This window comes from Nerophis ophidion, linkage group LG01 (assembly GCF_033978795.1).
Source record: "Nerophis ophidion isolate RoL-2023_Sa linkage group LG01, RoL_Noph_v1.0, whole genome shotgun sequence".
NCBI classification, from domain to species: Eukaryota; Metazoa; Chordata; class Actinopteri; order Syngnathiformes; family Syngnathidae; genus Nerophis; species Nerophis ophidion.
In genome coordinates, this window is record NC_084611.1 from 3173837 (window position 1) to 3194513 (window position 20677).

Genomic DNA, 20677 nt, shown 5'->3' on the forward strand with positions numbered 1-20677 from the left:
CTGGCTGCTGCAAGATCATTATTATGAAAATATGACCGAGAGGAAGGCCGGGAAACACTTTTTATTTCAACAGACTCTCGCGCCGTACCTTCCGTCAAAACTCTAAAGGCCGACTGCACATTTCCTATCTTCACAATAAAAGCCCTGCTTCATGCTGCCTGCACTAACTAAATACAGAGTCTCAGAAAGCTGGCGTGTACATCACTTTGACTCTTATTTTGTTAGCGCAGGCAGCATGAAGCAGGGCTTTTATTGTGAAGATAGGAAATGCGCAGTCGGCCTTTAGAGTTTTGACGGAAGGGACGGCGCGAGAGTCTGTTGAAATAAAAAGTGTTTCTCGCCTTCCTCTCTGTCATTTTTTCCTAATAATGAACTGGCAGCAGCCAGCGTCATCTCACAAGACCCTCGGGTGCCGTGAATGTCAATCAAGCAAGCTACGGAATTTGCCGCCAATGTTTTTCTTGTAAAGTGTATGGAAGCTGGATGAATTAGATGCCAAAAAGCAACCACTTTCATGTGGTATTGTACAGAAAGGACAACTTTTTTTCTCCTCCATTTGAAAATGTGGGCGTTATCATCATTACTGTCTGATTCCAATCAATGCAAGTCATCAGAATCAGGTAATACACCAACTTATATTCTTGTCTCCGTGAAAGAAAGACATCTATATGTGTTACACATGCTTGTATTATCATTAAACACATTTAACTTGTTTACCAAAATGTCTCTTTCATAAATAAATAAATATAAATGATATATATAAATGAGGTAGATCCCCTCCAGTTGGTCAATTGAAAAGTAGCTCGCCTGCAGAAAAAGTGTGGGCACCCCTGCTCTACTATTACTGTAAACTATGAGAAAGGAAGTTTCCCATTTAGGAATTGAAAAGTCGTATCTCTCAGAGCGGTAAAGTTTAACAGGTAAAGTTTAAAAGGTAAAGTTTAACGGACCAAAGATTATTGGGAAAAGACAACAACGTGTGTTTACGTAAGAAGATAAATACCTCCTTAAGAACTCGCAACCATGTTGGTCCACGTTCGCCCCGCACTTGACTACGAGGTTTTGATGTCTTCTTATCTGGAAAAAACAACGTAGAAAAATATTCAAATGCCGTAGCTTTCTACCGTTTGTTCCACGCGTGCGAAGACGGAAGTACTCGTAGGGGTCGGACTGCTTCCGGTTTAGACACAGCGCATGCGTCAGAGCGTCCCCAAACGTTTGGCGGCTACGTCACCATCGCCGCCATATTGGTCAGGGCAGCGCTGGTCTTTTTCTCCTTACATGTAACGACTAAGAATCAACTGGATTGATTGATTAATTGAAACTTTTATTAGTAGATGATAACACCTGATTAAGTTTTTCAACTTGTTTAAGTCGGGGTCCACATTAATCAATTCATAAAGTATATATATATATATATCCACACACACATATATATGTGTATACATATATATGTATACATACACACACACACACACACACACACGCACACACACACACACACACACACACACACACACTTATATGAATAAATATATATATATATATATTTATATATATATATATGTATATATATATATATATATATATACATATATATGTATATATATACACATGTATAGTGTCAGCCCTGAGATGGGTAGGTTGTGAGTTCAAATCCCGGCCGAGTCATACCAAAGACTATAAAAATGGGAGCCATTGCCTCCCTGCTTGGCACTCAGCATCAAGGGTTAGGATTGGGGGTTAAATCACCATAAATTATTCCCGGGCGTGGCACCGCTGCTGCTCACTGCTCCCCTCACTTCCCAGGGGGTGATCAAGGGTGATGGGTCGAATGCAGAGGACAAATTTCACCACACCTAGTGTGTGTGTGACAATCGTTGGTACTTTAACTTGAACTTAACTTAATATCATCCCTACAAGCCTGTTTCGTAGGTTGCCCTGCTCGTCAGGGGATTTGATTTATTTTAGAATAATATCCCCTGACGAGCAGGGCAACCTGCGAAACAGGCTTGTTGGGATGATATAGCCTCTGTGTCTTTTCTGAATTAACATGTATTCCACTCTACCCCGCTATTGAGCACTCTATAACAAATAAACCACAGGAACCTAGACTATGTATATATATATATATATATATATATATATATATATATATATATATATATATATATATATATATATATATTAGGGCTGGGCAACGATTAAAAATTTTAATCAAAGTTAATCACACTATTTGTCCGATTAATCGCGATTAACTGCATTATATACGCAAAGCCCAATAATGAATTCAAAAGTAGTGTGTAGTGCACCTTTATTGGAATATTCTCCCACAGGAACAAAAGCACCAAAACATTTGTTGTGCAAACACAATTTAAATCAGTCCTTGTTAAACAGTAGCAGTTAAATAGCATATTTTATGAAAATCAACTCAAAACATGTAAATACAAACATTTAAGCTTATTGCCACTGCCAGGGTATTTAAGTTATCCTGTTTGTTATGGAAAATAAATATCATCTACATACAAATCTCTGAGCCACAATCATAACATCTGAACAGGCAATTTCTGAGGTAACAGCAGAAACATTTTTTTATCAGGGATCTTATGTTTAAAAAACCTATATTATAGGTAGTGGGCTGTTTTAGGGGAATTTTTGATCAAATTATCTGTAGTAGCAATATTAATAATGTTGTGTTTATTCTGCGTAGTGCACTTAAAATAATTATGACCATATCTAGGAATTGATATGATGGGAATTTTCCGATTGTTTGCTTGGTGCTTTGATAAACTGAAGGCATCATATACATGGTACTATATTGTGATGTTATGAGCCAGGGAAAAAAAGAACTACCCTACCCAGCATGCAACAGGAGGTTGTGTCGCCATGACGGCATCTTGTATGTTGTGATATGCACGCTCTGAAAGCAAACGTTAAGAACTCAGCCAACACTCCTGGTCTGCATTATTCATAAATAGACAGACAACACATATACTCCGCTGCTTCACAGGCCGCTGGATGTAGACGGCAAAGTATTCCCATGCTAGCTAGCACGCCTCATTCAGTCCAAAACGGCCCGATCTATCCACATCCAGAATTGTCTGGCGGTCGTAAGTGATCCCGGAGTGACCACGCTGTAAGCCAGCCAGGAAATCTGCAGAATTGTCCGGTATTTTTGCCAAATGTTCCATCTTTACCAAGAGCCCCTCCACGCCGAAGCCCATCTTGTTAAGAAAAGGCATTAAATAAATGATAAATGGGTTGTACTTGTATAGCGCTTTTCTACCTTCAAGGTACTCAAAGCGCTTTGACACTACTTCCACATTTACCCATTCACACACACATTCACACACCAATGGGGGGAGCTGCCATGCAAGGCGCTAACCAGCACCCATCAGGAGCAAGGGTGAAGTGTCTTGCTCAGGACACAACGGACGTGACGAGGTTGGTACTAGGTGGGGCTTGAACCAGGGACCCTCATAAACACAACAGAACAAATACCCGGAATCCCCTGCAGCCCTACCTCTTCCGGGCTACAATATACAACCAACTCCAAAATAAATAAAAAAATTAATTAACAAAATAAAAGCATGTAAACAACATACGCAAATGTGCGATAAAATAATTGTCGGCGTTAATAGATTGATGAGTTAACTCGTAATTAACGCATTAATTTGCCCACTCCTAATATTTATATATACATACATATGTACATATATATGTATATATACACACATATGTATTCACGTATATATATATATATATACCCACATTCCTTCCATTTAGTCTTCTCTGTCCCACACACTCACACACACATACACATTAGGTGAACAATGTGTGTGTGTGTGTGTGTGTGTGTGTGTGTGTGTGTGTTTATCAGGCAGAAGGCTATCAGAGTGAGGTGTTATCGCAGTCTTTCTCCTCTTAAGAGTTTCTATTCCGGCCTTCATTTCCATCTTTGGTCATCCTGGCCGGACCCAGAACCGTCTATAAAAGTGTGGAGTGTGTCGTCGCTCGCCACTCGCCAACATGGCCCCAAAGAAAGTGGAACCCAAGAAGACGGTCGAGGCAAAGAAGCCGGCGGAAGCCCCAAAGAAGGACGAGGGTGCGGCGCCGCCTCCAAAAGCACCAGAAGCGCAGTCCAAACCTCCTGAGGTGGACCTGAAAAGCGTGGTTGTGGAGTTCAGCGCCGAGCAGATCGAGGAGTTCCGCGACGCCTTCACGCTGTTTGACGAGACCCCCACGGGCGAGATGAAGATCACGTACAGCCAGTGCGGCGACGTGATGCGCGCCCTGGGCCACAACCCCACCAACGACGACGTCCTGAAGCTGCTGGGTCGGCCCAAAGTGGAGGAGATGCACAGCAAACTGCTGGACTTTGACACCTTCCTGCCCATGCTGCAGCACGTGGCCCGGGCCAAAGACCACGGACACTTTGAGGACTTTGTGGAGGGTCTCAGGGTCTTCGACAAAGAGGGAAACGGCACCGTCATGGGGGCGGAGCTTCGCCACGTCCTCTCCACCCTGGGGGAGAAGATGACAGAGGACGAGGTGGACCGGCTCATGGCGGGACAGGAGGACCCCAACGGACACATCAACTACACCGACTTTGTCAAACACATCCTGGCCGCCTGAACCTAGTGTCTGTAAATTCTAGAAACATCTATGCTGAAATATGAAATTGAAATAAAGAGACAGCAAGTGTCGTATTTTATTTGTCTTCATTAAAACCGCATTGATTAGTCGGTTCTGTCAGCCCTGAAGAACCTGGTGTGGAATCTTTAAGACAGCTAATCACATTTTAAGGGATTTTCTAGTTAGAATTGAATAAATGGTTAGTTTGTCAGAGAATCTATCAACAGATGACCAACCAGAAGGAGCTGAACAGAATCTGATCCAAAAGTCCATCCATCCATCCATCCATCCATCCATCCATCTTCTTCCGCTTATCCCAGGTCGGGTCGTGGGGGCAACAGCCTAAGCAGGGAAACCCAGACTTCCCTCTCCCCAGCCACTTCGTCTTGTTCCTCCACATGGAGAGGAGCCAGATGAGGTGGTTCGGGCATCTGGTCAGGATGCCACCCGAACGCCTCCCTAGGGAGGTGTTTAGGGCACGTCCAACCGGTAGGAGGCCACGGGGAAGACCCAGGACACGTTGGGAAGACTATGTCTCCCGGCTGGCCTGGGAACGCCTTGGGATCCCCCGGGAAGAGCTAGAAGAAAGAAAGAAAGAAAGATCCAAAAGTCTTGAATATGAAACCCCTGACCGACTGGCCATGAGATCAGAAGTCTTGGCCGTCAGATTCTCTGGTGTGGTTCTGACTGGCGGGCTGAGACGAAGCTGCTGGGCTCTGATTGGCCAATTGAGCATAGAGGTGGGACGTGAGGAATCGTGGGTAACTATCGGCCTCCATCAGACCAAAGACCTGATCCTGGGCCGGGTGAACCCAGTGTCTGTAAATTCTAGAAACATCTATGCTGAAATATGAAATTGAAATAAAGAGACAGCAAGTGTCGTATTTTATTTGTCTTCATTAAAACAGCATTGATTAGTCGGTTCTGTCAGCCCTGAAGAACCTGGTGTAGAATCTTTAAGACAGCTGATCACATTTTAAGTGATTTTCTAGTTAGAATTGAATAAATGGTTAGTTTGTCAAAGAATCTATCAACAGATGACCAAATGAACAGAATCTGGTCCAAAAGTCTTGAATGTGGAACCCCTGACCGACTGGCCATGAGATCAGAAGTCTTGGCCGTCAGATTCTCTGGTGTGGTTCTGACTGGCGGGCTGAGACGAAGCTGCCGGGCTCTGATTGGCCAATTGAGCATAGAGGTGGGACTTGAGGAACCGTGGGTAACTATCGGCCTCCATCAGACCAAAGACCTGATCCTGGGCCTGCTGGAAGGAGGCCGGCTGAACCCAGTGTCTGTAAATTCTAGAAACATCTATGCTGGAATATGAAATTGAAATAAAGAGACAGCAAGTGTCGTATTTTATTTGTCTTCATTAAAACAGCATTGATTAGTCGGTTCTGTCAGCCCTGAAGAACCTGGTGTAGAATCTTTAAGACAGCTAATCACATATGAAGTGATTTTCTAGTTATAATTGAATAAATGGTTAGTTTGTCAAAGGTTCTATCAACAGATGACCAACCAGAAGGAGCTGAACAGAACCTGATCCAAAAGTCTTGAATGTGGAACCCCTGACCGACTGGCCATGAGATCAGAAGTCTTGGCCGTCAGATTCTCTGGTGTGGTTCTGACTGGCGGGCTGAGACGAAGCTGCCGGGCTCTGATTGGCCAATTGAGCATAGAGGTGGGACTTGAGGAATCGTGGGTAACTATCGGCCTCCATCAGACCAAAGACCTGATCCTGGGCCGGCTGAACCCAGTGTCTGTAAATTCTAGAAACATCTATGCTGAAATATGAAATTGAAATAAAGAGACAGCAAGTGTCGTATTTTAATTGTCTTCATTAAAACAGCATTGATTAGTCGGTTCTGTCAGCCCTGAAGAACCTGGTGTAGAATCTTTAAGACAGCTGATCACATTTTAAGTGATTTTCTAGTTAGAATTGAATAAATGGTTAGTTTGTCAAAGGTTCTATCAACAGATGACCAACCAGAAGGAGCTGAACAGAATCGGACCCAAAAGTCTTGAATGTGGAACCCCTGACCGAGTCGCCATGAGATCAGAAGTCTTGGCCGTCAGATTCTCTGGTGTGGTTCTGACTGGCGGGCTGAGACGAAGCTACTGAGCTCTGATTGGCCAATTGAGCATAGAGGTGGGACTTGAGGAATCGTGGGTAACTATCGGCCTCCATCAGACCAAAGACCTGATCCTGGGCCGGGTGAACCCAGTGTCTGTAAATTCTAGAAACATCTATGCTGAAATATGAAATTGAAATAAAGAGACAGCAAGTGTCGCATTTTATTTGTCTTCATTAAAACAGCATTGATTAGTCGGTTCTGTCAGCCCTGAAGAACCTGGTGTAGAATCTTTAAGACAGCTGATCACATTTTAAGTGAATTTCTAGTTAGAATTGAATAAATGGTTAGTTTGTCAAAGAATCTATCAACAGATGACCAAATGAACAGAATCTGGTCCAAAAGTCTTGAATGTGAAACCCCTGACCGACTGGCCATGAGATCAGAAGTCTTGGCCGTCAGATTCTCTGGTGTGGTTCTGACTGGCGGGCTGAGACAAAGCTGCCGGGCTCTGATTGGCCAATTGAGCATAGAGGTGGGACTTGAGGAGTCGTGGGTAACTATCGGCCTCCATCAGACCGAAGACCTGATCCTGGGCCTGCTGGAAGGAGGCCGGCTGAACCCAGTGTCTGTAAATTCTAGAAACATCTATGCTGAAATATGAAATTGAAATAAAGAGACAGCAAGTGTCGTATTTTATTTGTCTTCATTAAAACAGCATTGATTAGTCGGTTCTGTCAGCCCTGAAGAACCTGGTGTAGAATCTTTAAGACAGCTGATCACATTTTAAGTGATTTTCTAGTTAGAATTGAATAAATGGTTAGTTTGTCAAAGAATCTATCAACAGATGACCAACCAGAAGGAGCTGAACAGAATCTGATCCAAAAGTCCATCCATCCATCCATCTTCTTCCGCTTATCCGAGGTTGGGTCGCGGGGGCAACAGCCTAAGCAGGGAAACCCAGACTTCCCTCTCCCCAGCCACTTCGTCTTGTTCCTCCACATCGAGAGGAGCCAGATGAGGTGGTTCGGGCATCTGGTCAGGATGCCACCCGAACGCCTCCCTAGGGAGGTGTTTAGGGCACGTCCAACCGGTAGGAGGCCACGGGGAAGACCCAGGACACGTTGGGAAGACTATGTCTCCCGGCTGGCCTGGGAACGCCTTGGGATCCCCCGGGAAGAGCTAGAAGAAAGAAAGAAAGAAAGATCCAAAAGTCTTGAATATGAAACCCCTGACCGACTGGCCATGTGATCAGAAGTCTTGGCCGTCAGATTCTCTGGTGTGGTTCTGACTGGCGGGCTGAGACGAAGCTGCCGGGCTCTGATTGGCCAATTGAGCATAGAGGTGGGACTTGAGGAATCGTGGGTAACTATCGGCCTCCATCAGACCAAAGACCTGATCCTGGGCCGGCTGAACCCAGTGTCTGTAAATTCTAGAAACATCTATGCTGAAATATGAAATTGAAATAAAGAGACAGCAAGTTTGTCAAAGAATCTATCAACAGATGACCAAATGAACAGAATCTGGTCCAAAAGTCTTGAATGTGGAACCCCTGACCGAGTCGCCATGAGATCAGAAGTCTTGGCCGTCAGATTCTCTGGTGTGGTTCTGACTGGCGGGCTGAGACGAAGCTGCCGGGCTCTGATTGGCCAATTGAGCATAGAGGTGGGACTTGAGGAACCGTGGGTAACTATCGGCCTCCATCAGACCAAAGACCTGATCCTGGGCCTGCTGGAAGGAGGCTGGGTGAACACCGAGACGTAGGCTCTGTTGGGTTGACTCCCTGACCTCTGAATCCACGTTCACCTGGAGGTGGACAAAGTGACGTCACGTGACCCCGGCACCTGAACCCTGGAGACCAGGTAAGACGGGTCAGGTACCTGTCTGGGCGCGCCGGGTGAGACAAACTCCTCGTAGACTTTGGCGGCCGTGGCAGCCATCTTGCTGAAGGGGCCCGTCTCCTTGAATCTCTCGACAGCCGACCAAAAGTCCAGGTTTTCCTCGCTGAACTCGGACTTCAGGAAGTGACGGAACACAGCCAGACCGTCTGACCAATGACACGTAAGAGAGAATGAATGTTGGCCCACCCCCCCCACCCACGTAAAGTGAAAAGAAAGTCTTACACTGATTGGCCAAGAGGGCTTGCAGACTCTCCGCCCACTTCAACACCTCCCCCGCAGACGGCCTGGGAGAAGACACACTTGGGCAGACCACAAGAACCTTCTCAAATGCAGAGTCAGCAGAACAGTTGACCAGGAGAACCCACCTGGTGTTCATCAGTGCTCTCTCCAGACTGTCCCACTGGACCGAACGCCTCCGTCTGCGCAGGAACGGAAGACGACTTCGCCCGTCTGGAGCTCTGCCAAAAATAACAACATCAAAGTCATGTGTGTGTGTGTGTGTGTGTGTGTGTGTGTGTGTGTGTGTGTGTGTGTGTGTGTGTGTGTGTGTGTGTGTACATACAGACTTTTGGTTTTCTTCCTGAGGTGATTTCTGATTTCAACATCCTGAAAAATGGAAAACAACAGTTCACTACTCCTGCTTCATAGACTATGTCCATAGTGCATAGAGGTCTAAGTCCATAGTGGACTGTGTGTGCATAGAGGACTAGGTCCATTGTGGACTGTGTGTGCATAGAGGACTATGTCTATAGTGGACTGTGTGTGTACAGAGGTCTAAGTCCATAGTGGACTGTGTGTGCATAGAGGTCTAGGTCCATAGTGGACTGTGTGTGCACAGAGGTCTATGTCCATACTGGACTGTGTGTGCATAAAGGTTTATGTCCATAGTGCATAGAGGACTTTGTCCATAGTGGAATGTGTGTGCATTGAGGAATATGTCCATAGTGCATAGAGGTCTACATCCATAGTGGACTGTGTGTGCATAGAGGACTATGTCCATAGTGGACTGTGTGTGCATAGAGGTCTAGGTCCATAGTGGACTGTGTGTGCACAGAGGTCTAAGTCCATAGTGGACTGCGTGTGCATAGAGGACTATGTCCATAGTGCATAGAGGTCTCCATAGTGCATAGAGGTCTAAGTCCATAGTGGACTGTGTGTGCATAGAGGTCTAGGTCCATTGTGGACTGTGTGTGCATAGAGGACTATGTCCATAGTGGACTGTGTGTGTACATATAAGTCTAGGTCGATAGTGGACTATGTGTGCATAGAGGTCTAGGTCCATAGTGGACTGTGTGTGCACAGAGGTCTAAATCCATAGTGGACTGTGTGTGCATAGATGTCTATGTCCATACTGGACTGTGTGTGCATAAAGGTTTATGTCCATTGTGCATAGAGGACTTTATCCATAGTGGACTGTGTGTGCATTGAGGTCTATGTCCATAGTAGACTGTTTGTGCATAGAGGTCTAGGTCCATAGTGGATGTGCATAGAGGTTTATGTCCATAGTGCATAGAGGACTTTGTCCATAGTGGACTGTGTGTGCATAGAGGACTATGTCCATAGTAGACTGTTTGTGCATAGAGGTCTAGGTCCATAGTGGACTGTGTGTGCATAGAGGACTATGTCCATAGTAGACTGTGTGTGCATAGAGGACTATGTCCATAGTAGACTGTTTGTGCATAGAGGTCTAGGTCCATAGTGGACTGTGTGTGCATAGAGGACTATGTCCATAGTGGACTGTGTGTGTACATATAAGTCTAGGTCGATAGTGGACTATGTGTGCATAGAGGTCTAGGTCCATAGTGGACTGTGTGTGCACAGAGGTCTAAATCCATAGTGGACTGTGTGTGCATAGATGTCTATGTCCATACTGGACTGTGTGTGCATAAAGGTTTATGTCCATTGTGCATAGAGGACTTTATCCATAGTGGACTGTGTGTGCATTGAGGTCTATGTCCATAGTAGACTGTTTGTGCATAGAGGTCTAGGTCCATAGTGGATGTGCATAGAGGTTTATGTCCATAGTGCATAGAGGACTTTGTCCATAGTGGACTGTGTGTGCATAGAGGACTATGTCCATAGTGGACTGTGTGTGCGTAGAGGTCTATGTCCATAGTGCATAGAGGACTTTGTCCATAGTGGACTGTGTGTGCATAGAGGACTATGTCCATAGTGGACTGTGTGTGCATAGAGGTTTATGTCCATAGTGCATAAAGGACTTTGTCCATAGTGGACTGTGTGTGCATAGAGGACTATGTCCATAGTGGACTGTGTGTGCATAGAGGTTTATGTCCATAGTGCATAAAGGACTTTGTCCATAGTGGACTGTGTGTGCATAGAGGACTATGTCCATAGTAGACTGTGTGTGCATAGAGGTTTATGTCCATAGTGCATAAAGGACTTTGTCCATAGTGGACTGTGTGTGCATAGGGGTTTATGTCCATAGTGCATAGAGGACTTTGTCCATAGTGGACTGTGTGTGCATAGAGGACTATGTCCATAGTAGACTGTGTGTGCATAGAGGACTATGTCCATAGTGGACTACTTGTGCATAGAGGACTTTGTCCATAGTGGACTACGTGTGGATAGAGGACTATGTCCATAGTAAACTGTGTGTGCATAGAGGTCCAAGTCCATAGTGGACTGTGTGTGCATAGAGGACTATGTCCATAGTGGACTGTGTGTGCATAGAGGACTATGTTCATAGTGGACTACGTGTGCATAGAGGATATGTCCATAGTAGACTGTGTGTGCATAGAGGACTAGGTCCATAGTGGACTGTTTGTGCATAGAGGACTATGTCCATAGTGGACTGTGTGTGCATAGAGGACTATGTTCATAGTGGACTACGTGTGCATAGAGGATATGTCCATAGTGGACTGTGTGTGCATAGAGGACTATGTTCATAGTGGACTACGTGTGCATAGAGGATATGTCCATAGTAGACTGTGTGTGCATAGAGGACTATGTCCATAGTAGACTGTGTGTGCATAGAGGACTATGTCCATAGTGGACTGTGTGTGCATAGAGGACTATGTCCATAGTGGACTGTGTGTGCATAGAGGACTATGTCCATAGGAGACTGTGTGTGCATAGAGGACTATGTCCATAGTGGACCGTGTGTGCATAGAGGTCTATGTCCATAGTGGACTGTGTGTGCATAGAGGACTATGTCCATAGTGGACCGTGTGTGCATAGAGGTCTATGTCCATAGTGGACCGTGTGTGCATAGAGGTCTATGTCCATAGTGGACTAAATCCATAGTGGACTGTGTGTGCATAGAGGACTATGTCCATAGTAGACTGTGTGTGCATAGAGGACTATGTCCATAGTGGACCGTGTGTGCATAGAGGTCTATGTCCATAGTGGACTACATGTGAATAGAGGACTATGTCCATAGTAGACTGTGTGTGCATAGAGGACTATGTCCATGTAGACTGTGTGTGCATAGAGGTCTATGTCCATAGTGGACTAAGTCCATAGTGGACTGTGTGTGCATAGAGGTCTATGTCCATAGTGGACTAAGTCCATAGTGGACTGTGTGTGCATAGAGAACTGTACCTTGTAGCCATTGAGCAGCAGCAGCATGTCCTGAAGAGAGCTGTCCTCCCTGGTCAGGTGTTTCCTGAGAGTGTGAGGTGAGGGGGGGCAGGTGTGCAGGTCTAAGGTGAGGTCATGGATGCTGCTGTCAGAGAGCGAGCGCCGTGATGGACTTTCTCTGAGCAGAGAACCCTCAGAGAGCGAGCGCCTGAGGACTGAAACAAAACACGACTATTTAGCGTCATTGACACAAACTTCTTTTAATAATGTCTAAAAGTGTCCAAGCATTAATTATTTCATCCTTTGGTCAACAAATGACATCAGAACATTTTTGGGTCACCAATTTAAATTTGATGATTGGATAAAAGAATTCTCCAAATTAGATTCAAACCCAGATCTCCTGATTGTGAGGCAGATGTGCTAACCACTGATCCACCCATCAGTGTCTTCTTCTAAATCACCTGAAAAAGGTTGTTCTTTTCACTTTTATTGTGAAGGGACACAGGAAGTGGCATCAGCGTTGATGGAGTTCTTCTACTTCAGGGGTCGGGAACCTTTTTGGCTGAGAGAGCAGCGAAAGTTTAATATTTTGAAATGTAGTTCCGTGGCGAGATCCATAGGTTCCTTACCCCTGTTCTAGAAGGTGTTCCAGGTCATATGTGGAGTTATAAAGGATGTTCCAGGTTGTGTAGGAGATTCTAAAAGATGTTCCAGGTCATGTATTTGATTGTGTATAATATTCTAAAAGATGTCCACACTTATGTGTATGTGGTTCTGAATGAGATCCCAGTTTGTTGTGGTTGTGTATAAGGTTCTAAATGATGTAACGAGGTCATGCACGAGGTTCTAAAGGGTTGTTCTATATGTGGTTGTATATGAGGGATATTCCAGGTCATGTTTGTGGTTCTAATGTATGTTCCCAGTCATGCATGCGGTTCCGTATGAAATTCCAAGAAATGTATAAGGTTCTAAAGGATATTCTAGTTCATATTTGGAATTCTCATTGATGTTTCAAGTCAAATGTGGAGTTCTGAAGGGTGTTCCAGGTCATATGTGGAGTTCTAAAGGATGTTCCAGGTTGTGTATAATATTCTAAAGGATGTCCACACTTACGTCTGTGTGGTTCTGAATGAGATCCCAGTTTGTTGTGGTTGTGTATAAGGTTCTAAATGATGTTCCAAGTCATGCATGAAGTTCTAAAGGGTTGTTCTATATGTGGTTGTATATAAGGGATTTTCTAGGTCATGTTCGGGGTTCTAATGGATGTTTCCAGTCATGCATGTGGTTCTTTATGAAATTCCAAGAAATGTATAAGGTTCTGAAGGATGTTCTAGTTCATAGTTGGAGTTCTCATTGATGTTTCAAGTCAAATGTGGAGTTCTAAATGATGTTCCAGGTCATGCATGAAGTTCTAAAGGGTTGCTCTAAATGTGGTTGTAAATGAGGGATGTTCTAGGTCATGTTTGTGGTTCTAAAGGATGTTTCCAGTCATGCATGTGGTTCTTTATGAAACTCCAAGAAATGTATAAGGTTTTAAAGGATATTCTAGTTCATAGTTGGAGTTCTCATTGATGTTTCAAGTCAAATGTGGAGTTCTAAATGATGTTCCAGGTCATGCATGAAGTTCTAAAGGGTTGCTTTATATGTGGTTGTATATGAGGGATGTTGTAGGTCATGTTTGTGGTTCTAAAGGATGTTTCCAGTCATGAATGTGGTTCTTTATGAAATTCCAAGGAAAGTATTAGGTTTTAAAGGATATTCTAGTTCATAGTTGGAGTTCTCATTGATGTTTCAAGTCAAATGTGGAGTTCTAAAGGGTGTTCCAGGTCTTGCACGAAGTTCTAAAGTGTTGTTCTATATGTGGTTGTATGTGAGGGATGTTCCAGGTCATGTTTGTGGTTCCAAAGGATGTTCCCAGTCATGAATGTGGTTCTTTATGAAATTCCAAGAAAAGTATTAGGTTTTAAAGGATATTCCAGTTCATAGTTGGAGTTCTCATTGATGTTTCAAGTCAAATGTGGAGTTCTGAAGGGTGTTCCAGGTCATGTTTGTGGTTCTAAAGGATGTTCCCAGTCATGAATGTGGTTCTTTATGAAATTCCAAGAAAAGTATTAGGTTTTAAAGGATATTCTAGTTCATAGTTGGAGTTCTCATTGATGTTTCAAGTCAAATGTGGAGTTCTGAAGGGTGTTCCAGGTCATGTTTGTGGTTCTAAAGGATGTTCCCAGTCATGAATGTGGTTCTTTATGAAATTCCAAGAAAAGTATTAGGTTTTAAAGGATATTCTAGTTCATAGTTGGAGTGCTCATTGATGTTTCAAGTCAAATGTGGAGTTCTAAAGGGTGTTCCAGGTCATGCATGAAGTTCTAAAGGGTTGCCCTATATGTGGTTGTATATGAGGGATGTTCTAGGTCATGTTTGTGGTTCTAAAGGATGTTCCCAGTTATGAATGTGGTTCTTTATGAAATTCCAAGAAATGTATAAGGTTTTAAAGGATATTCTAGTTCATAGTAGAGTTCTCATTGAGGTTTCAAGTCAAATGTGGAGTTCTAAAGGGTGTTCCAGGTCTTGCATGAAGTTCTAAAGGGTTGCTCTATATGTGGTTGTATACGAGGGACGTTCTAGGTCATGTTTGTGGTTCTAAAGGATGTTTCCAGTCATGCATGTGGTTCTTTATGAAAGTCCAAGAAATGTATAAGGTTGTAAAGGATATTCTAGTTCATAGTTGGAGTTCTCATTGATGTTTGATGTCAAATGTGGAGTTCTAAAGGGTGTTCCAGGTCATGTGTGGAGTTCTAATGGGTTGTTCTATATGTGGTTGTATATGAGGGATGTTCTAGGTCACGTTTGGGGTTCTAAAGGATGTTCCCAGTCATGCATGTGGTTCTTTATGAAATTCCAAGAAATGTATAAGGTTTTAAAAGATATTCTAGTTCATAGTTGGAGTTCTCATTGATGTTTCAGGTCAAATGTGGAGTTCTAAAGGGTGTTCCAGGTCTTGCACGAAGTTCTAAAGGGTTGTTCTATATGTGGTTGTATGTGAGGGATGTTCCAGGTCACGTTTGTGGTTCTAAAGGATGTTCCCAGTCATGAATGTGGTTCTTTATGAAATTCCAAGAAATGTATAAGATTGTAAAGGATATTCTAGTTCATAGTTGGAGTTCTCATTGATGTTTCAAGTCAAATGTGGAGTTCTGAAGGGTGTTCCAGGTCTTGCATGAAGTTCTAAAGGGTTGCTCTAAATGTGGTTGTATACGAGGGACGTTCTAGGTCATGTTTGTGGTTCTAAAGGATGTTCCCAGTCATGAATGTGGTTCTTTATGAAATTCCAAGAAATGTATAAGATTGTAAAGGATATTCTAGTTCATAGTTGGAGTTCTCATTGATGTTTCAAGTCAAATGTGGAGTTCTGAAGGGTGTTCCAGGTCTTGCATGAAGTTCTAAAGGGTTGCTCTAAATGTGGTTGTATACGAGGGACGTTCTAGGTCATGTTTGTGGTTCTAAAGGATGTTTCCAGTCATGCATGTGGTTCTTTATGAAATTCCAAGAAATGTATAAGGTTGTAAAGGATATTCTAGTTCATAGTTGGAGTTCTCATTGATGTTTCAAGTCAAATGTGGAGTTCTAAAGGGTGTTCCAGGTCATGTGTGGAGTTCTAATGGGTTGTTCTATATGTGGTTGTATATGAGGGATGTTCTAGGTCACGTTTGGGGTTCTAAAGGATGTTCCCAGTCATGCATGTGGTTCTTTATGAAATTCCAAGAAATGTATAAGGTTTTAAAAGATATTCTAGTTCATAGTTGGAGTTCTCGTTGATGTTTCAGGTCAAATGTGGAGTTCTAAAGGGTGTTCCAGGTCTTGCACGAAGTTCTAAAGGGTTGTTCTATATGTGGTTGTATGTGAGGGATGTTCCAGGTCACGTTTGTGGTTCTAAAGGATGTTCCCAGTCATGAATGTGGTTCTTTATGAAATTCCAAGAAATGTATAAGGTTTTAAAGGATATTCTAGTTCATAGTTGGAGTTCTCATTGATGTTTCAAGTCAAATGTGGAGTTCTAAATGATGTTCAAGGTCATGCATGAAGTTCTAAAGGGTTGCTCTATATGTGGTTGTACATGAGGGATGTTCTAGGTCATGTTTGGGGTTCTAAAGGATGTTTCCAGTCATGCATGTGGTTCTTTATGAAATTCCAAGAAATGTATAAGGTTTTAAAGGATATTTTAGTTCATATTTGGAGTTCTCATTGATGTTTCAAGTCAAATGTGGAGTTCTAAAGGATGTTCCAGGTTGTGTATAATATTCTAAAGGATGTCCACACTTAAGTCTGTGTGGTTCTGAATGAGATCCCAGTTTGTTGTGGTTGTGTATAAGGTTCTAAATGATATTCCGGGTCATGCATGAAGTTCTAAAGAGTTGCTCTATATGTGGTTGTAAATGAGGGATGTTCTAGGTCATGTTTGGGGTTCTAAAGGATGTTTCCAGTCATGCATGTGGTTCTTTATGAAATTCCAAGAAATGTATAAGGTTTTAAAGGATATTCTTGTTCATATTTGGAGTTCTCATTGATGTTTCAAGTCAAATGTGGAGTTCTGAAGGGTGTTCCAGGTCATGTGTGGTGTTCTAAAGGATGTTCCAGGTTGTGTATACTATTCTAAAGGATGTCCACACTTAGGTGTATGTGGTTCTGAATGAGATCCCAGTTTGTTGTGGTTGTGTATAAGGTTCTAAATGATGTAACGAGGTCATTCTTGAAGTTCTAAAGTGTTATTCTATATGTGGTTGTATATGAGGGATGTTCTAGGTCACGTTTGGGGTTCTAAAGGATGTTTCCAGTCATGCATGTGGTTCTTTATGAAATTCCAAGAAATGTATAAGGTTTTAAAGGATATTCTAGTTCATAGTTGGAGTTCTCATTGATGTTTCAAGTCAAATGTGGAGTTCTAAATGATGTTCCAGGTCTTGCATGAAGTTCTAAAGGGTTGTTCTATATGTGGTTGTATGTGAGGGATGTTCCAGGTCATGTTTGTGGTTCTAATGTATGTTCCCAGTCATGCATGCGGTTCTGTATGAAATTCCAAGAAATGTATAAGGTTCTAAAGGATATTCTAGTTCATATTTGGAATTGTCATTGATGTTTCAAGTCAAATGTGGAGTTCTAAAGGATGTCCACACTTACGTCTGTGTGGTTCTGAATGAGATTCCAGTTTGTTGTGGTTGTGTATAAGGTTCTAAATGATGTTCCAAGTCATGCATGAAGTTCTAAAGGGTTGTTCTATATGTGGTTGTATATGAGGGATGTTCCAGGTCATGTTTGTGGTTCTAATGTATGTTCCCAGTCATGCATGCGGTTCTTTATGAAATTCCAAGAAATGTATAAGGTTTTAAAGGATATTCTAGTTCATAGTTGGAGTTCTCATTGATGTTTCAAGTCAAATGTGGAGTTCTAAAGGGTGTTCCAGGTCTTGCATGAAGTTCTAAAGGGTTGCTTTATATGTGGTTGTATATGAGGGATGTTGTAGGTCATGTTTGTGGTTCTAAAGGATGTTTCCAGTCATGAATGTGGTTCTTTATGAAATTCCAAGGAAAGTATTAGGTTTTAAAGGATATTCTAGTTCATAGTTGGAGTTCTCATTGATGTTTCAAGTCAAATGTGGAGTTCTAAAGGGTGTTCCAGGTCTTGCATGAAGTTCTAATGGGTTGTTCTATATGTGGTTGTATGTGAGGGATGTTCCAGGTCATGTTTGTGGTTCTAAAGGATGTTCCCAGTTATGAATGTGGTTCTTTATGAAATTCCAAGAAATGTATAAGGTTCTAAAGGATATTTTAGTTCATATTTGGAATTCTCATTGATGTTTGATGTCAAATGTGGAGTTCTAAAGGGTGTTCCAAGTCTTGCATGAAGTTCTAATGGGTTGTTCTATATGTGGTTGTATGTGAGGGATGTTGTAGGTCATGTTTGTGGTTCTAAAGGATGTTTCCAGTCATGAATGTGGTTATTTATGAAATTCCAAGGAAAGTATTAGGTTTTAAAGGATATTCTAGTTCATAGTTGGAGTTCTCATTGATGTTTCAAGTCAAATGTGAAGTTATACAGGGTGTTCCAGGTCTTGCACGAAGTTCTAATGGGTTGTTCTATATGTGGTTGTATGTGAGGGATGTTCCAGGTCATGTTTGTGGTTCTAAAGGATGTTCCCAGTCATGAATGTGGTTCTTTATGAAATTCCAAGAAATGTATAAGGTTCTAAAGGATATTCTAGTTCATATTTGGAATTGTCATTGATGTTTCAAGTCAAATGTGGAGTTCTGAAGGGTGTTCCAGGTCTTGCATGAAGTTCTAAAGGGTTGCTCTAAATGTGGTTGTATACGAGGGACGTTCTAGGTCATGTTTGTGGTTCTAAAGGATGTTCCCAGTCATGAATGTGGTTCTTTATGAAATTCCAAGGAAAGTATTAGGTTTTAAAGGATATTCTAGTTCATATTTGGAGTTTTCATTGATGTTTCAAGTCAAATGTGGAGTTCTAAAGGGTGTTCCAGGTCATGCATGAAGTTCTAAAGGGTTGCCCTATATGTGGTTGTATATGAGGGACGTTCTAGGTCATGTTTGTGGTTCTAAAGGATGTTCCCAGTTATGAATGTGGTTCTTTATGAAATTCCAAGAAATGTATAAGGTTTTAAAGGATATTCTAGTTCATAGTTGGAGTTCTCATTGATGTTTCAAGTCAAATGTGGAGTTCTAAAGGGTGTTCCAGGTCATGCATGAAGTTCTAATGGGTTGTTCTATATGTGGTTGTATGTGAGGGATGTTCTAGGTCATGTTTGTGGTTCTAAAGGATGTTCCCAGTCATGAATGTGGTTCTTTATGAAATTCCAAGGAAAGTATTAGGTTTTAAAGGATATTCTAGTTCATAGTTGGAGTTCTCATTGATGTTTCAAGTCAAATGTGGAGTTCTAAAGGGTGTTCCAGGTCTTGCATGAAGTTCTAAAGGGTTGTTCTATATGTGGTTGTATGCGAGAGATGTTCCAGATCATGTTTGTGGTTCTAAAGGATGTTCCCAGTCATGAATGTGGTTCTTTATGAAATTCCAAGAAATGTATTAGGTTTTAAAGGATATTCTAGTTCATGGTTGGAGTTCTCATTGATGTTTCAAGTCAAATGTGGAGTTCTGAAGGGTGTTCCAGGTCTTGCATGAAGTTCTAAAGGGTTGCTCTAAATGTGGTTGTATACGAGGGACGTTCTAGGTCATGTTTGTGGTTCTAAAGGATGTTCCCAGTCATGAATGTGGTTCTTTATGAAATTCCAAGGAATGCATAAGGTTTTAAAGGATATTCTAGTTCATAGTAGAGTTCTCATTGAGGTTTCAAGTCAAATGTGGAGTTCTAAAGGGTGTTCCGGGTCATGTTTGTGGTTCTAAAGGATGTTTCCAGTCATAAATGTGGTTCTTTATGAAATTCCAAGAAAAGTATTAGGTTTTAAAGGATATTGTAGTTCATATTTGGAGTTCTCATTGCCCAAAAGAACCACATTTGGCTCGAGAGCCACAGGTTCCCTACCCCTGTTCTAGTTCCTTCATTTGGAGGTCGTACAGGCAGATTGTGAGCTCAGGAAAAGAGTAAGGATGTACATTCCTGCGCTCCAATTAGATCTACATGTGGTTGTATACGAGGGATGTTCTAGGTCACTTTTGTGGTTCTAAAGGATGTTTCCAGTCATGCATGTGGTTCTTTATGAAATTCCAAGAAATGTATAAGGTTTTAAAGGATATTCTAGTTCATAGTTGGAGTTCTCATTGATGTTTCAAGTCCAATGTGGAGTTCTGAAGGGTGTTCCAGGTCATGCATGAAGTTCTAAAGGGTTGTTCTATATGTGGTTGTATATGAGGGATGTTCTAGGTCATGTTTGTGGTTCCAAAGGATGTTCCCAGTCATGAATGTGGTTCTTTATGAAATGCCAAGAAAAGTATTAGGTTTTAAAGGATATTCTAGTTCATAGTTGGAGTTTTCATTGATGTTTCAAGTCAAATGTGGAGTTCTAAAGGGTGTTCCAGGTCTTGCATGAAGTTCTAAAGCGTTATTCTATATGTGGTTGTATGTGAGGGATGTTCCAGGTCATGTTTGTGGTTCTAAAGGATGTTCCCAGTCATGAATGTGGTTCTTTATGAAATTCCAAGAACCCGAGCATTGTGGGTAGTCATTTATAAACATGACATGTTCCCTGCTAAAAAACCTCGGCAACCTCAAAATGAAGACACAAATATAGAGTGGTGGTCAAAAGTATACGTACACCTGTCAAGAACATCATGGACTTCCCAATCATTTCTACAACTCGTATTTTTCTGTGATGTAGTGATTTAGTGAACAAACATTCATGAAGTTTTCTTCTTTTATGAATTTATTCTGGCTCTACTGAAAATGTCAAAAGTATACGTACAGCAATGTTAATATTTGTTTGGCAAGTTTACCTGCAATAAGGTGCTTTTGCTAGCCATCCACAAGCTTCTGTTTACATTTTTCACCACAAAATTGCTGCAAT

The 20677-nt window shown here is 42.2% G+C and overlaps 3 protein-coding genes across 4 annotated transcripts in view; 1 reads left to right on the plus strand and 2 right to left on the minus strand.

The window, feature by feature from the left end:
• The window catches only part of LOC133548976 (transcription termination factor 1-like), a 33141-nt gene extending 31952 nt beyond the window's left edge, over positions 1 to 1189 (minus strand). The window contains exon 1 of the mRNA XM_061893963.1: positions 1004 to 1189. The gene's annotated coding sequence lies outside the window, so the exon portion shown is untranslated. The remainder of the gene's footprint in view (positions 1 to 1003) is intronic.
• Positions 1190 to 4003: 2814 nt separating this feature from the next.
• Positions 4004 to 6460, plus strand: LOC133549002 (myosin light chain 4-like). The gene is made up of 2 exons (XM_061894018.1): positions 4004 to 4637; positions 5448 to 6460. Exon 1 carries the CDS (start codon positions 4030 to 4032, stop codon positions 4633 to 4635), a length of 606 nt encoding a protein of 201 aa, XP_061750002.1. The 5' UTR covers positions 4004 to 4029; the 3' UTR covers positions 4636 to 4637; positions 5448 to 6460.
• Positions 5498 to 20677, minus strand: part of LOC133548992 (regulator of G-protein signaling 3-like) — a 46648-nt gene continuing 31468 nt past the window's right edge. For both annotated transcript variants that reach the window (XM_061893995.1, XM_061894004.1), the window contains 6 exons: positions 12170 to 12363; positions 9171 to 9214; positions 8974 to 9066; positions 8831 to 8892; positions 8588 to 8754; positions 5498 to 8513 (listed from right to left, as the gene is read on the minus strand). In XM_061893995.1, the coding sequence (XP_061749979.1) occupies positions 8280 to 8513; positions 8588 to 8754; positions 8831 to 8892; positions 8974 to 9066; positions 9171 to 9214; positions 12170 to 12363 (794 nt within the window). In that variant the 3' untranslated portion in view covers positions 5498 to 8279. The remainder of the gene's footprint in view (positions 8514 to 8587; positions 8755 to 8830; positions 8893 to 8973; positions 9067 to 9170; positions 9215 to 12169; positions 12364 to 20677) is intronic.